A 17,186-nucleotide genomic window follows, 5' to 3' on the forward strand; every position below is an offset into this window, starting at 1 on the left:
TTTTTGAGTTAGGTGTGTTTCTTATATACAGCATATTGTTGCATTTTCCTTTTTAATCCATTCTGCCAGTCTGTTTCTTTTGATTCGTGAATTGAGGCCATTAACATTGAGGGTTATAATTGATAGATATTGATTTATCCTTGTCATGCTGTTTTACTTTTGTTGGCTCTTTTATTTCTTTCTTTTCCCCCTTTCCCGTTAGTGTCTTACCTTGCCTGGTGGCTTCCCTCTGTTGGGCCTCATGGAGTTGTGGCCTTCATTGTTTTTTTTTAGGACATTGTTTAGAACTGCTTGTAGTGCTGGTTTGGTGTTCATGAAATTTCTCAGGTGTTCTTTGTTGTGGAAGTATCTAATTTCCCCATCGATTTTGAAAGATAATTTTGCAGGATACAACAGTCTAGGTTGGAAGTTATTTTCTTTTAGGTCTTGAAATACTTCACTCCAGTCTCTCCTTGATTTGAGGGTTTGTGTTGAGAAATCTGCTGTGATTCTGATGTGCTTTCCTTTGTAGGTGATTTGTTTCTTTTCTCTAACTGCTTGTAGGATTTTGTTTTTCTGTTGGGTTTCTGGGATCTTGACTATTATATGTCTAGATGTAGATTTTTTTTGATCACAGCTAGTTGGAGTTCTATATGTCTCACTTATCTGTATGTCCAATTCTCTACCTCTGTCTGGGAAGTTTTCCACTATTACTTCTGTGAACAGTTTTTTATGTCAATTGTGCTTTCTCCTGTTTTTTCATGGACTCCTATCAGTCTTATGTTATTCTTCTTTGCATCGTCTAGCAGTTGTTGGATTGATTTCTCATGGTCCCTTACTATTTTTAAGAAATCCCTATTTTCATGGTCTCTAACCACCAATGGCCATCCTGTCTTCTATATCTGATATTCTATCTTCAGATTCCCTTAATCTGCTGTGGATACTTTCAATGGAGTTTTTGATCTCCTGAATATCTGTTTGAATCTGTTTCATGGATTCCATTTCTTTCTTATGTTGGGTGATCATAGTTTCCATTTCTTTCTTATGCTGGATATTCATGGCTTCCAGCATGTTTCTGAGCTCATCTATTTTTTTTATCTGTTTCTGTTCTAGATCCTCTAATCATGTGTTTCACTCTGCTCACCATGTCTGTAGATATCTGGAAGATTATTTCTGCTTTGAATTTTTCTAGAGCTTCATTCATCTGTTTTGTTACTTCCTGTGCTATCAGTTCAGGGTATCCAGGTGGTTGGTCATGGGACTTTTCCATCTCATTTCCCCCAGGATTTACCCTTGGTGGGGTGGAAGTTTGAGTTTGTGCCTTGCTTAAATGTCTTCTCATTTTTGTTTTTGGTACTGTCCTTGGTTTAACTCCTGGGTTGATAGTTTGAAATTGCTTATTGTAGGTATCTTTGTTGCTTGTAATTAGAACCCTTATGGAATGATTGCTTCTCAGAGGTGTCTTCCAGATATAGCTGGTCTTTAAGTTTTGAGTCTCTAATGACTCTAAGGCTATCTCATTCTCCTTACACTAGGAAGGTTCATTGACTAGATCAATACCAACACCTTAGCCCAAGTGATACAATCAGCAACACCATTGCATCAAGTACATCTTTGAAAATGACATTTTGTAGTAGTTATTAATCTATCACCTTTAGCTGTATGAATTAAATCAAGATCGAGGACCAACCCAACATATAGTGAATAAACTCTTCAATATAACAACTTTACCCTTTGGGATGGGGAGTTAGAAGGGGTTGGGGAGGGAAGGACAGATGGGAAGAAGGATAGGGGAAGGTTAGCAGCGTGGTCAGAGGGCACAAGTGAGAAGGAAGAAGAGAATAATAGTAAAATAAAGAAGAACTCAGAATGAGGACCAAAACAGGGACAAAAAGGGAAGATGAACAATGTTGGAGAGCAAGAGAGTGAGTGTAAGAGAGAAAGGAAATAGAAAAGAAAGAAGAAAAGAAAAGAAAAAAAGGAAAGAAAAACAAATATTTGCAAATAGTAGGAAAAAAATTAAAGATAAGAGGAGAAAAAGAAAAGAAAAGAGAAAAAAACCTAATAATACTAATTTTGGGAATAAAAAAAATGAAGATGTAGGGCCTCTTTCAGGGTATGTCTCTGCTGTCACAATAGACAATGTGGGTAGCAGTGTGCAGATGTAAGTGAATGAGTCTCAGCAAGCTAGTTGCAGATCCATGAGATTCAGGCAGATTTCTGGCTACAAGTCCCAAGTTGAGCTCGCTGTCCTCCTGTAGGGTTGAACTCTGCAGAGTTGTATTGCAGGTTCCAGCTGCCCTTCCCCTGAAGATAGACCCAGTCCTGATGGGAGGTGAAGATGACTCCAACTTACCCAGTACCGTGGTCTGGTGGTCCGGTGTCCTCTGCATCTTTGTAGTGTGGAACCAGGTGGCTGTACAGAGAAGAAGCCAGAGAGGCCGGGGTGGGGGGCTGTCCAGTGGATTGCTGTGGGCTGATTCAGCGTGTTCCATGTGACTCGCGACCTTGGTAGGGCGTCCGCAGACCTACCTGTCTGCAGTGGGCTGATTTAGCGTGTTCCACGTGACTCACGACCTCGGTAGGGCCTGTGGTTTCTGATTGTAAGCTTTGAATGACTGGTTGTATTAGTTAAACACCTACAAAAATATGCATGACAAAATATCTTCACTCAAGAATGTGAAAGTCTAGTTGAGCTAGAAGATTGAAGCTAGGCACCAATAAGTGATTACTATTGTTAGCAGAGTATAATATTAAGTGTTATTAACAGTGGTGCTATTATGCTAAGGAGAAGATAAGATTGCTGCAGAAGTGGAGCTGCCTTGTTCAGGATTCATAGACATGCTGAGAATTGAGAATCTTGGCTTGTTGATCACTTTGTTGACCTTTCAGGCTCTCTTTGACCCTGAGGCACACACTGCCAGGGTTGCCTAAGGCAGCTCCCACTTCTGTGTTGGGCATCCACCCTTCCCCAGAATGAGTACAGCCTGGCCCAGGATCTCTGGTATGGGGAGCTACATACTCCTAAGGGAAGGAATAGTCTACTGTAAGTACTTTGGGATTGATGCTTTTACTGCTTTTACTCCAACTTCATTCCCATTGTTTTTGTGCTTCAGAGCCACTTGAAACATATTAACGTCTAGTAAAATTAACTTAGAAATAGATGAACACTTCAAACAATTAATACATATTTGTACTATTCCCAATCTTTTGCTGGAAGTTTCTTGCCCATCAGTTCTGAGTAATGACAACATACATTACCCAGGAAGCATGGTGCTAGAAGTTGCGTGTGTATATCTTGATCTAATTGCACTAGGTGCCAATTCTGTGAAACTGTAAGTTGTGTAGAAGTGCAGAGTAGGAATGAGTTCCAGGGTTTTAAGACATTTTGCTCTCCATCTCTGGGGAATTTAGTATAGAGTCATTTAAAAATAATCTTTTATCTTTAGGATAGGATAGTTTCAGATTTACAGAAAAGCCAAGACGATAATACATAAAGTTCCCATACATCCCATATCCAATTTACTCTATTATTAACATCTTATATTAGCATGGCACATTTGTCACAATTAATGCACTAGAATTTACACATTATTATTAACTAGAGTCTGTACTTCATTCAGGCATACTTTTTCTGTTGCAGGATACCACATGATATTTAGTGATCTTGGCTGTGGGTTTCTAACATTTTCCTTATTTTTGATGGCCTTGACAGTTTTGAGGAGCGCTGGCCATGTTTTTTGTAGAATGTCCCTAAATAAAGAATTGACTGGTGTTTTTTTCATGATTAGACTAGGGCTATGTGCTTTGGGGAAGAAGGTGACAGGGATGAAGTGCTATTCTTATCATACGACATCAAGCATGCAGATTGTTAGCATGACTTATCACTGTTGATATTGACTTTGATAACCTGGCTAAGGTCATGTTTGTCAAGTTTCTTCACTGTAGAGCTGCCTCCCTCCACCTTTCCCATATCATCTTCTTTGGAAGGAAGTCACTATGTGCAGCCCACACTTCAGGGGTGGGGAGTTATGCTTCAACACCTTGAAGGTGGACTCTCTACATAAATTATTTGGAAGTCTTCTGCATGGGAGACTTGTCTATTGTCTTATTTATTTACTTATTTATTCATGTCAATATGGATTCATGGACATTTATTTCATATTTTCAGTTATAATCCAATACTACTTTATTTATTTTGTTGCTCAAGGTGTTTCAGTTTTGACCACTAGTCTCTGGTGTCCCTTTACCATACCCCTATAGCATCCTTATATTTATGTATGTGTTTAGTATAGTATTTCTTTACTTTCTGGCCCTATCAAATGTTGCAGGCTCATCTCATATAATTCCTACTCCTGTTCTAGAGTCAGCCATTGCTCCATGAATTCTGTTTCCTTTTAGTAGAGAGTGATATTTAGAAACCAAGACTCAAATGTTGGAAGGGCTCATTGCTACTGGGATGTTGCTTCTCCAAGATCCTCTCAATAAACAAGCATGTTTATAAGCATACATTTCCATCCATATATATTTCTACATCTATCTTCATATATATTATATATAATAATGAGTTCACACTGATGCCACCAATTATGATGCAATACCACAAAATTGATTCTAGCTTTCTTTTTATTCCTCCAACAGTGAAAACCTAGTTCCCATTATTCTTAATTTATTTGTCTATGTGGTTATCCCCCTATATGTAACCAATCTCTTATTTCCTCCACTATTTTCTCCCCCAAGTAAATACAACTCTCATCCCCTACTCAGATTGTGATACCCCGTGCCAGGCTTTTCCCTTATCCACATGGAAGCCCCTTACTTGACTTGTCTGTCTGTGTCTCTACTGACAGGGTAGCTTTCCATGTGAATTCCCACTTGGCTTCTGTTTTCCTTCTTTGTCCTGCTTGGACTCTTAACATCCTGCACTGGTCTACCATACCTCCTTGCCTTTTCTGGTACAGATGACTACCTTGTTCTGACACACCTAAAGGCTTTAAAACTGAGTTGTTTAAGAGTAGAAGATTGGGAAAGGATGAAAGGATCTTCTTGTTTTCTTGAAAAGTTATTTATATTTGCAGATTCAAACTATTTAGTGTTAAAAATATTTTAGTTTGGGTATGGTGGTGTGCATCTGTAGTCTCAAGTACTGATCACTTGAAGAAAAGGAGTTCAAGACCAGCTTGGGGAACACCGTGAGACACCATTTCAGAAAAAAAGTTTTTGAACTTTATAAAAAGGGGGTCATCTATATAGTATATAGGGAATTACTTTGTTCTTGATATTATTTTAGTTCAATTTATCTATATCATTGCTGTCTGCCGTGATGTCTGCCACGCTTTAAAATCTTATGGCATTTTGTGTTCTTTTGATTATGCTTACTTTTTTCTTATTCAATATTCTATAATAACCATTTTTCCATGTCAATAAAATTTCAAAATGAACATTATTGTTATATAAGTGGATCATAATATGATTAACCATTTCCTGTTGTAGGATATTTAAGTGTCCTTATCTTTTGAAGTTTCAAAAATTATTCTGTATTCAACTTGCATATGTACAAATATCTGCCATTATTTTAAATTCTTATTTAGACTATAAGCTCCAGGGAATAACTGGGCTAAAGATCTTCACATTTAAAGACTTGACACATGACTGCAAAATTATTTCCTAGAAAAATCCATCAATTCACCTTCTTTTGAATGATTTCAGAGTGTTTATCAACCATTCAACAACAGCAGTATTCTAATTTTATTTTTTTATTTGATAGCATGATAGCTTTGTAAGATAGTGTATCAGTGTTTTCAACTTACATTTTCGTTTTGCGTTTGAACATTTTTTTTAATGTTTTATTCCATCTGTGCCTTGATATCTTCTCTCATTTGTCCATTGAGATTTTTTTCTTTAAATTGTTGGGGATCAAAGAAGATATCATGGAAATGACACTTGAAAGAAGAATTTTAATAAGCAGATATGAGTGGAAAGGTCATTCTGAGGGAAAAACATGGTGCAATAGCCCAGAAATTCTGAAATCATGAAATATTTGTAGAGCAAGTCTGTCTGGATTAGGACCAGATTGAATGTCTCTTAAATGTGATATTGTGGCTTTTAGATTTAACCCTTTAGATATGGGCAAACATGAAATATGTTTCCATAAGCGAATGATGTTATTTTTGTTTTTATAGCTAACTCCTAAGAGAAAGCCAAGTGTACCTTGTTTTTTCTTTTGGGGGGGTGGGGGTATTAGGAATATGAACATAGACTAGTAGGGGGAGACTGAATAAGAGGCTACTGAAAAGGTCTTATCAAGACCTGCAGTGGGTACAAAGATAGGAGGAATAAGTTCCAGTAATCTATGGCAAGTAGAGTGACTATAGTTCACAATCATATGTTATATATTTAAAAATTGCTAGAAGATTTAAAATGTGTTTTCACCGCAAGGAAATAATGAAAGCCTGAAGTGATTGACATGCTATCTTGATTTGATCATTATTCAATGTGTACATGTATCAAAACAGCATATTGTGCTCCATTAACCTGTATGATTAGCACTTGTTTGTTAGAAGTAAAATAAAAAAACTTTTAAGAAAGACTATTGACTTGGACTAGGACATTGACAGTTGAAATGTAGAGTTGAGAATGAATTTGAGGATCATTCCTGGGGTAGTTTTAGAAGGTCTGGGCTATTAATAGAATGCAGTAGATGAGGAAGATAGAATAAAAGATTGAGATTAGCTGAAAGCTGATGTTAATTTGATGAACACTAGGGCACGCATAGATTAGGTGGTGAGAATAGGAGTCTGGCTTTGTACAGGGTAAGTATGAGTATGGAGATATCCAAAAAGTAGTTGAAAATTGTGGCTTTTAGGAGACAGTTTAAGGGTGAAAAGAATGGATTTGTCTTCAGTATAAGAAGGGGGATAGTTTCAGTTAAGTACATGGGTGGGATGGCAGAGGGAAAATAGTCTGGAGATATGCCAAAGACCAAGACTGGACCCTTGAGATACAATTATGTCCAAAGGGCAGGCTGATGGAGAGGCACTGCCTAGAGAGTGTTCAGAAAGAAGGAAGAAAATCAGGAAGGAGTTGTCGTGTGGAACCTAGTGCTGAAGAAAGCTTTGTGGAATAGATGGAGGCTCATTCATATGAGATACCGTAGACAAGTAAACCAGGATGACAGCTGAGAAGTTATGTGTGTGTGTGTGTCTGTGTGTGTGCTTGAGAGAGAGATCGAGTTTGCTGCTCATATTTCTGATTGTTGTTGTTGTGTGTGTGTATGTGTAAAAGAGAGTGATTGAGATTGCTGGTCATATATTTTTGATTGTCCTTGCTGTTGCACATGTGTGTTTAAAGAGTGACATGTTCTTTTTCCCTGGGATAAATTCCCAGTGGCAAAATGACCAATCAAGAGATTTGCTCATAGGCTTTTGACACATTTTTAGTTGCTTTCCTGGTTTCCATGTTCATTTTTTTGATATGTTTGTAACAACGACTAATCTGTAGTTTTTTCTTTCTTTAGTGCAATGCATGTAGATATTAATAGAGAAAATATAAAAAGCACTCTTCTTATATCTATAAAAAAATAAAACAAATTCATAACAAAATAATTAAAGACTAATAATAGTTAATATACTGTGTACCATAATCTTTGAAGAATGGCCAAAATGGTGCAATCTGTAGTTTTTTAAGGGCCTAGGTGGCCAGAGACCAGGTGAGGAAATGTGCAACAAAGTAGTAATGGTTTCAAAAGCAAGTCACAAACCTGGGCTTCTCTAGCTGGCAGTCTTTTCCAAATGGACGCGGTCCAATTGGCATCACCTCCTTACTTTCAGTTTTCACACTGTACATCTCTCATCTCGAATACCAGTGGAACAGGGACCATTACATACAAGCTTATCATGCATGGAGATTTGAATAACTTCATAGTAGAGAGTGTTCTTGTCTGTTATGGTTGCAGGTACCTGTAAATAAATGTGTGGCCAATATAGTGCAACCTTAAGGGTTAGTGATCAAAATTTGAAGTCTAGAGGGGAGTGCTCTACATTTAAGAATACTGTTTTGCTGAGAAAAAAAATGGAAACAAAGTCTTTGTAAATAGGGAGGGGCGGAGGGGTTGAAGGGAGGGCAGGGGAATGGGGAAAAAGTAAGAACCAAGATACATCATGTACAGGTACAAGTTCCAAATGATGAATGTAAATGTATTGTATACCTAAAATGTACCAATAAAAAATTTAAGAGGAACAAAAAGAATACTGTTTTGAATCTGGGAAGGTGCTTCCACTTTAAGGATTAAGGATCCACCACTTACTGGAATTCAATGTTTAATATTCTAAGGATGATTCAGATTCAACTTCTAAGTGAGTTAATCTCAAAAAATTATACACATACTTTCTCTCTGAGCCTATGTTTTGCTTTTCTTGGGGAGGGTAGAAAGATTCATTTAGAAATTGTACTTTAAAGATGGCTTAGTAAGACAGTCTTGATACACATACAGATTGTTTCAATTCTCATTTACTACAAATACACAAAGCAGCTTTGCAGTTTTGGGTCATTAAGATAAAACATTTAATTTACTTCCTTACCCTCCAACAAAATTCATTTCACAAAATTAACAGGTTCTCAGGTACTATAAATAATTCTACTGGGTTTTCTTTACTGAACAAACTGTGGGTTGTGTGTGAATCACACACATTTTACTGCCTCTCTCCTGGCATGAGATTCATACACACTGGCATCTTCTCAGAGTGAAGTTGACTTTCTATTCCAGAATTTCAGTTGGAATATGGTGATTCCAAAATGGTTTGAAGCTCATTTTGATTGGCTCTGACAATCTCAGCCCAGCCAGGTTCACTCTGAGAGGTCCCCTGTCACTTCATGGATGGCTACAGAAGCTTTTGCTCTTGGATCTGCATTCTAATAGCACTTCTTGCACGGACTATGCCAAAACAGTGCTTTGAAATATGCATCAGACCATGTGGCTTTTCTTGCTGCAGTTTCTGTTCTTTTTTATTATAGGATCTGGAGACTCACCGCTAGAAGACGATGAAGTCGGGTATTCATACACTAGATATAAAGGTGAATGCTTTGCTTCTGTGCTAATGAGGACCTGCTGATGCCAGGAGAATTTTCCCTTTTGCCCTGCAGAGCAAGCTGTAATAAAGTGACCAGGCAATGCATTGAAGTTCAAATTACCTGTCCAGGAAAAAATATTTGAAAATAAATGCTCATATGCTCCCATTTCAAATAAAAAAGAAAATAAAATGCATTTGGAAATCTCTGAAGTGCTGTCCTTCAGCACCCTGATGGTCATTTTATTCTCTTAAATTTCTTTACTGTCCTCACTTCTGCAAAAACAAGCTCTAGTTGATGAAAGTCAAAATCAAGCCTTGAGTTCTGCCTGATTCATACATTGCAGCCAGAATCAGCCAGAGTAAACCATTCAAGGTCAAATCTGGACCCAGTGCTGCTAATGTACTGAGCTGAAGGGGGAATGAGAAAACTTGATTTTCATAAGCTCATTTCATCATGCTGTTTCTGAGTCCAGTGTGGCTCCTAAAATGTTAGGTAATGTGTGTCGCTCAAATAAAACTTAATGATAAAGAACTGCATCTGTGCACATTTCCAGCAATCCATCTCCAACAGATATAAAAAGCCTAATCAAGAACCTTCTATGCAGGTTCAGGTAAGTATGTCCATAGTTATTTCTACTGCTAAAATATTTCTGTGAAGCTTTAGAGAGCTCTGGGGAAAATGAAGGTAAATTTAGATGCTTTCTTTCTGAGACTCATTCCTCTTACAGTGAAGAAAGAATTGGAAGAAAGTGGATTAATAAAGTTCTATTGTGGTATTTTGCCCAGGAAATTTGTCCCCATTCTAGTAAGAGGACACTGCTCTGTTGTGATAGGTCTGAGCTCTAGGAGAGTCAGGGTAGTACTGGTCAGCCTTCGACCAAAGCATCCCTCAATTGTTTTCCACAGAAGCAAGAAATAGTTCTAATGATGACTGGGGTCTGCTGTCTGTGCTCAGGTACAATTCCCTCCACATAACACACTTGCTTTGACTTGTGAATGCAAAAACTCATTTCTATCATTATAGCCCGATCCATCAAGCAAAGCACAAACTTGTTAATCAGATGTTTGGCGTAAAGAGATGCTCTTATTTATAAAACCTTTTTTTTTTTGGTAGCCGGGATCGAACTCAGGACTTTGCGCTTGCGAGGCGGGTGGTGGAACCATTGAGCTAACTCCCTGGCGCCCTTCATAAAACTTTTTAACTAATTGAAGGTTCTTAAAAACAAATCTGTTTTTTGCCTTTGAGTCCCTTGTTGAAAACTAAAACATGTGTGTGCATAGTGCCCCTTTACATATAAGTAGTTGTTGCCTAGTGTCCTTGGGTCATTGTTCCCTGTGTCCACTTTTACCTTACAGCATTGCAAAGTAGAAGGTAGACCAGATGATTAAAATATATGCCTCTCCTAGAACCTGTCCTGAGTGCTTAAGAATAGATCCTTCTTAGGAAATTCTTCCCATTTTCAGTTAAATTGCTTATTTGTACTGATCACTTCACTATGCATATTAATATACTGCCTTGTACACTGCACATATATGCAATAAAATTGTTTTTTAAAATTTTTTCGCAGTATTGGGGAGTGGAACCCAGGGTCTCACCTGATCTACCACTGAGCTATACCCTCAGCCCTTAGATTTTTTAGTTTTAAAAATTAGAAGTGAGCCTTATTAACTGAGGGTGTAGCTTTAAAATCTTGAGCCACTGCATAGTGTCTGGCACAGAGTATGTACTTAGTGTTTTTTCATTAAATTGAATTAGAGTAAAAGAGAGAAGAAAGAGAAATTTAATCAACATTTACCGTGATGGGACAAGCATCACTTTTGATTGTTTTACTTAGAATGGCATTATATATTTATACTAATTGAGAGCAGAGGAGACTCATGTAAACATGTCAGTATTGTTCCCTATTTACAGAGGGTAGGTGACTTGCCCAGAGTCGTAGAGCTTGGGTCTGAGCAGGTATTTAGGTTCACATCCAGAGTTTGCTAGTGAACACCTTAGTCTGCTACAGTATGCTGCCTACCCTACGAACTCCATTTAACCGGAGTGCTTACCACATTGGCTCAGGGGACAAAAAGTCTTTCTAAATAATCCACTTAGATTTCTACTTAGTAAACCCTATCTTAACTGAAGCAGCACAAGAAACTTCCTCTATGTTAAACATTGTGTTAATTCACCTTAACTCATGATGCTTGCATGCACTTTAAATTCAAGTCATTCACTGACATTTTAATTACTGTCACTGAAGAGCTGTTAAACTGTCAAAATATGTCCCAAAGATTTGTTTACGGAAGTCATCCAAAAGAAATTCTTTTTGCAAATAAATGAAAGCAATACCTCTCCCCCAACATGGTGACAACAGCAAAGCTGTCTTGAATTGTGGGGAGCACTTTTAGGACAACATAAAGACTCAGGATAGAGAGAAAAATCTGCCAATTGCATGTTGCATTTATGATGAATGTCTATGATGTATGTCTGTGCAGATTATACATGCATATATTGATGAAAATATATGTAGTACATAAAGACTATATATGTAAACCCTCAGAGGAAGGACACTTGTCCAAGGAAGGTCTGTAGGACTGATGTAAGCTTCTTTAAGTCTATGTATACATGACTTTCATCAGTTTTAGGGTAAGCCCTGAGGACATCACTTTTATCCTTAAAATCCAGGGAGTATTACTTGAGTTTTGAGTGTAGGACTTTCTGCTTGCTAAAAAATTTGTATGACAAAAGAATTAGCCAAAAGAAATGTGAAAGGACATAAGTAAAAAAAAAAAGTGCTGCATTCAGGAGACCTGGACAGGACCACCCGTTTTCATGGCTGAGAAGCAAGCATCTAGGCGTTATAGCCTCAGAAGAGAATTCTTAAGTGAAACAGGGCCTGTTCTCCATCCTGACCACAAGATGGCGCACTGATCCCACTCTCTGACAGCCAGGTCCTGGGGTGGAGTGATGAGCCAGCAGCTGTAAGGCAGTGGCTCTTGTTCACAGCACTGCGAGCTCCGCAGATTTAAGGGAGCTCATCTCTGGTCACCATGGATTATAGGAAATTGTTGAAGTGGCCACTGTGGAAACTTTCCCACAAATAAGCTAGTTTTACCCTTATGTTTTATGGCTCTCAGAGAACACTTTTCAAAGACGCAGGGGACAGGTTCGGATTTATTAGTGTCATTCTAGTTATGCTCTGGGCGGCGATGAAACTCAAATCAAAACACCCTGCAACATTGTAACCTTGGAAGGGTGTCACTTTTTTACCTAAATGGGGACATCTGAAGAAGGGGGCTGCTTCCCTACTTGGAGCAATTATTCTGTGACTTTACGCCAAAATTAGGTGCTTTTGCAAAAACCTGGAAATTGCAGCTTAGTTAAAATTAATAATCAACATTATTGTGATTTTTAAAATAGAGGATAGAGATACAGCTGGGAAGAAAGCCAAATTAACCGTTACTGACCCACACACACTATGTATGGATGTTAGAGTTAGACTCCAGAGTGATATCAATAACTACCAAGAGATTTATGGATCTAGTTAGTGGAGATACTAGAAATAACAAGCATTTATGGAACATTTCTTATGTGCTAGTGACTGTGTTAGGTGCTTGATATGCATTTTTATCTAGTCCTAATAAAAGCCTTGTGGCATAGGCATGCGTATTAACTCAGAAAGGTGAGGTAACTTGTCCAAGATCACACAGCTAGTTATAGAGGTACTTGAATTCATTTTCAGCTGACACCTAGTCCCTAGATGATAACCACCTTACCTAGAGACATCTAAGGAAACATAGGGCACTATTGGAGGGCCAATATCTGGAAGCAGCCATCCTGGAACTACAAGAATGAGGGTAACATGTTTTCTGACGATGTCATTTCCTATTGCTTCCCTCCTTTGTTTCTACTATCTGTAGACACTCCGTGGTGCTCTTCCATCAAGGTGAAGTATGGGGATGTGTACTGCAGGGCCCCTCCAGGAGGATACTACAAAACGGCCCTGGGAACCAGGTGTGACATTCGATGCAGGAAGGGATATGAGCTGCAGGGCCCTTCCCAGCTGATCTGCCAGTCAAACAAGCTGTGGTCTCACAAGGTCATTTGCAAACGTGAGTAGCCCAGCCCTGTGCCAGATCCTTGAGAACAATGAGAGCTGAAGTTCCTTTGTTCTGAAATTGGGGCTTTTCACTGAACATTGAGGAGAAAAGCTCTCCTATGAACTGAAGCCAGTGGGTTTCTACAATATGGTTGAAGTGTGATGGCTCCTTTCAAAGAGAACGGTCTCTTTGGGGGAACCCACACAGAAGAAATTTGTTCAGCAAATAGGGGATGTTAGCTCAATAAGTGCTGGATCCTGAAGAAGTGTTTGGGATTTCAAGACAAATAAGACTCACCATCTCTGCTATGAAGGGTCTCACAGAATAGCACACAGCGGGGAGAAGATGTAAACCATGAGGTAGTACAAGAAGGGCATATTAAAGAAAAATACAATAAAAAGTGTTCTCTTAAGGAGTAGGGCTTAAGGAGGCAGAAAAGAGTCACTGAAGAAGTGATACATACTACATGAAAGGAGTGTCTCTCAAGAAAGCATTTCAGGGGCTGGCTTCAGGACAAGTGTTCTCTCATTTGAAAAGCTACACATGGTATAGCACTATGAAAGCACATTTTAGTTGTCTTTGTTGTTCAAAACAGCCCCCACTTTGAGAATTGGTGTTTTCCAAGTACTTCACACACATTCAAAATTTGCAATAATACTATCCATATGGGTGCCATTGCTTTAACTTCATTGTTGGGGAAACTGAGACTCAAGTTTGCAGCCATGTGAACCAGAGCATGCAAACTATACAACTAGGTGACTGTACTGGATATTTAAGCAGCGTTTTCCCCAGATCTCCCTGTTGCCCTTTTACCAGTTCTAGGTATCCATCTCCCAGCTTCTGAGCTCCTCGATCCTTAAAGACTTGCACCTCCACCTTCCTCAGAGGAAGAGGAAATTGCTCTTTCAGAGAACTGCTCTTTTTTTTTTTTTAATCTTACAAGGAAGAGCATCTCCCTTAGGCAGGCAACCTTTAGTTGCCCAAGGACTGAGTGTTAAAGGATTAAGGAAGGCCCAGTCTTTGCCTGGAGGCAGACAGACTTGGAGTTCTCATTCACCCTCTAGAGCTAGAGCTCCCCAGCCAGAGCTGACTGAGGCTGGTTACCTGAGATCCCCCTTGCTTGGCTCCCTCCCTTCCCTGCTTGGCTTCACCATCTCCTTGTTGGTCTCCCCAGGAGACTTTCTTTCTAAACCAGTGATTTACAAATCCTCATCTCAGGGTCCGCTTCTGGGAAACTCAGCCTAAGACAGACAGTAACCACCCTAAGCCTGTCTGGCATGAAACTTTGTGTCTCTTCTGTGTGACATACATATATACAGCCACCTTTTCTCTAATTCCATTTGTTAGATTTCAATAAACTTCTCCCTGTATGCTTACAGTTTCTGACTTCTGAAACTCAATGGACAAAAATTAAGAAATACTGAATATCTGATTTGCTTTATTTCTTTTCTTTTTCCTTTTTTTTTTTTTCTTCAGAAAAGCGATGTCCTGCTCTTGCCATGCCAACAAATGGAGGCTTTAAATGTGGTGATGGTGCCTACTTTAACTCCCGGTGTGAATATTATTGTTCACCAGGATACACATTGAAAGGGGAGCAGACAGTCACATGTATGGACAACAAGGCCTGGAGTGGCCGACCAGCCACCTGTGTGGGTAAGAAATGCCATGGCTCTCCAGACAGTGCTTTGGGAGGAGCAGGGACTGTTCCTATGGTAGATTTTAAAGCCAGCATCAGTATTCTGCATGTGAAGCATAAGCACTCAGCTCTGTTTTCAGTAGCTCTCTTTGTCCTTGGCTCCCTGGCTCAGCCTTAGATCTAACCTCAGTCTCTATCTTAGAGCTGACTTCAAAGCATATGGATTCTATAAGGCTTTTGTCTCTTTCTTGGGTTGCTTTTGAGGCAATTGTAGGCTGGCAGAATACAGCTTATGTCTGATAGGTCAGTTGGAGGTTCTGCCCTATTGAGCAGACTTGTTGACATTTGCAGAGAGTCCTGCAGAGAACATGTATATGCATTTCAGCTGAGAGACACAATTCCTTTGTTGTTGACTGGTGCTCAGCAAGCACTCACTTTGCTTAGCAAGAAGGGATTGGGATATTTTCCCTTACTCTGGGTTTGTTGGGCATTGAGTGGTTCTCACAGTGAGGTGTGGCCCTAGAAGCAGCCCAAGGGTACTTATTAGCAATGCAAATGATCACATGCCCCTCTACGTGCTGAATCCGAAAGTCTGGTGTACTGGTACTTTTTGATTTGTTCCAAGTGGTTAGGAACCACTGTCCTAGAGGGCCATTTATTCATGATAAACTGAGAGTCAGAATCTACTCTTAGAGTACATTCCAGTCCAATTACCCATCCTACAGATGAAGCCTAAGAGGTCAGGTGATTTTTCTTGAGCTTGCACAGAGACAAGCCTGGGACTATATCTCCAGGCTCTCGCAGGCCTAAAGTCTCTGAATTCAGGGATAGCACTGGTCCTAAGGCACCAAGGCAGCTGGCCAGGAGAGCTTGGCTCCTCCCTGCTTGTGTCTGTCCATCTTCCAGAGAAATGTTTAGCCCAGTCTGCTAATGTGCTTTGCCCCAAGGACTCCTTCTTGGCTGCTCAGTGTCTGCACATTTCACTTCAAGTGTAAGATGAAATTTGATGCTAACTCCTGGAGGCTGATGTCAGACAATTTGTGAGACCTGAGTGACTCCATTTTAAAATTTGGCCCCATCTTAGAGAAAGGTGGCCTGGACATAAATTCTAGTTCCAAGAAAAACCACAAGATGTACTTTGGCCACCTGCCTGTGATAATGTTCAGCAGTCCCCTAGCAACTAGCCTAGCAACAGCTAATCAGTAGCTGCCTCAATGTCCCAGATGCTCTTCTCAATGGCCTGCAACAGCTAATCAGTAGTTACCCCAATACCCCAGTATCCCAGATGTTCTTTTCGATGACTTGAGCAGCCATTTGCAGTTCAGCGTGCAAGGCACAGCCAATCAGGTTTAAACTTTCAAAACTTGCTAAATGCTAGCCAATCGTGTGATTTGCATGTGATTTGAAACCCCGCGCCTTTTTGAAAACCCCGCGCCTTGCTGTAACCTCTATAAAAACCCCTGGTGTTTTAGAGTCGGGGCTCTCAATCCTGACCCGCTGCGTCGGTGTCGGATGAGAGTCCCTGCTCGAGCTTGAATAAACGACCCTCGTGTGTTTGCATCGGAATCGGCTCCTTGGTGATCTTTGGGGACCTCGCGATCTGGGCACAACAAATTCTCCTGGCTTGGAGTGTCTTCATAATGGCAATGCCACTCACTGTCTTTGACCACTGCCTTTGCTGGCAGTATTAGCTATTCTCATTATGAAGTTACATGGCTGGTGAGCTGTAGTCAAGGAATCAGCCTGAAGATGTGATCCAAACCGTTTTATATCAAGTTCACAGCCAGGACTATACTTTGAATCTATTTGACGAGAGCAATAGGTCCAAATAACAGACTCAGATTCATTCTAGTCTTCTCTTCTTCTGGTATTTAGGTAGGCATTTTTATCGATCAGTAATCCTCACACCAGAAACCACTAGATATTTCAAACACAGGGGAATTTAATGCAGGAGTTATGGTTGCAAAAGTACAGGGAAAGCTGAAGGAGGAAAATGCTATAATCATTATAACTGGAAGACATTACTGACCAAGGGTTGGAGTGGCAAAAGTGGGACAGTAATGTCACCCCTAAGCCCATAAGTCTACTCCAATGCTGACATTTCTGCATCTGGCACCATGACTGATGAGAAGTTAGGAGCCCAGGAAACACCTATTGAAGCTGCTAGGGAACAACGGCACCTTTCTCCTTCCTGTCTTCCAATCTCATGAAAGTGCCTCCCATTAATGGACCTATCTGGCACCTATTCCAGCTGGCAATGGAATCTGAGACTTTCATGTTGTCAGTAAAGGGACATGATAGCAAAACTGAGTGTTAGCAGAATGTTTGTCACAACCCCTTTTCTCTGAGGATTTGGATTTCTGAATCTTACTGTGCTCATTGATTGCAAAACTCCCTTTGGTTCATTTTTAAGAGCT

General features: G+C 39.7%; 1 protein-coding gene across 2 annotated transcripts in view; it reads left to right on the forward strand.

The window, feature by feature from the left end:
• Srpx (sushi repeat containing protein X-linked) overlaps positions 1 to 17,186 on the forward strand; it is a 106,929-nt gene that overhangs the window by 49,445 nt on the left and 40,298 nt on the right. Inside the window, exons 2-4 of one of the 2 annotated variants that reach the window (XM_004850028.3) lie at positions 8,992 to 9,051; positions 12,954 to 13,145; positions 14,610 to 14,786. In XM_004850028.3, coding sequence (XP_004850085.1) covers positions 8,992 to 9,051; positions 12,954 to 13,145; positions 14,610 to 14,786 — 429 coding nt within the window. The remainder of the gene's footprint in view (positions 1 to 8,991; positions 9,052 to 12,953; positions 13,146 to 14,609; positions 14,787 to 17,186) is intronic. The other variant, XM_013074019.3, reaches the window with a different exon arrangement.

Source organism: Heterocephalus glaber, unplaced genomic scaffold (assembly GCF_053883595.1).
Source record: "Heterocephalus glaber isolate CG9 unplaced genomic scaffold, H.glaber_assembly_v1.0 deba00001547, whole genome shotgun sequence".
NCBI classification, from domain to species: Eukaryota; Metazoa; Chordata; class Mammalia; order Rodentia; family Bathyergidae; genus Heterocephalus; species Heterocephalus glaber.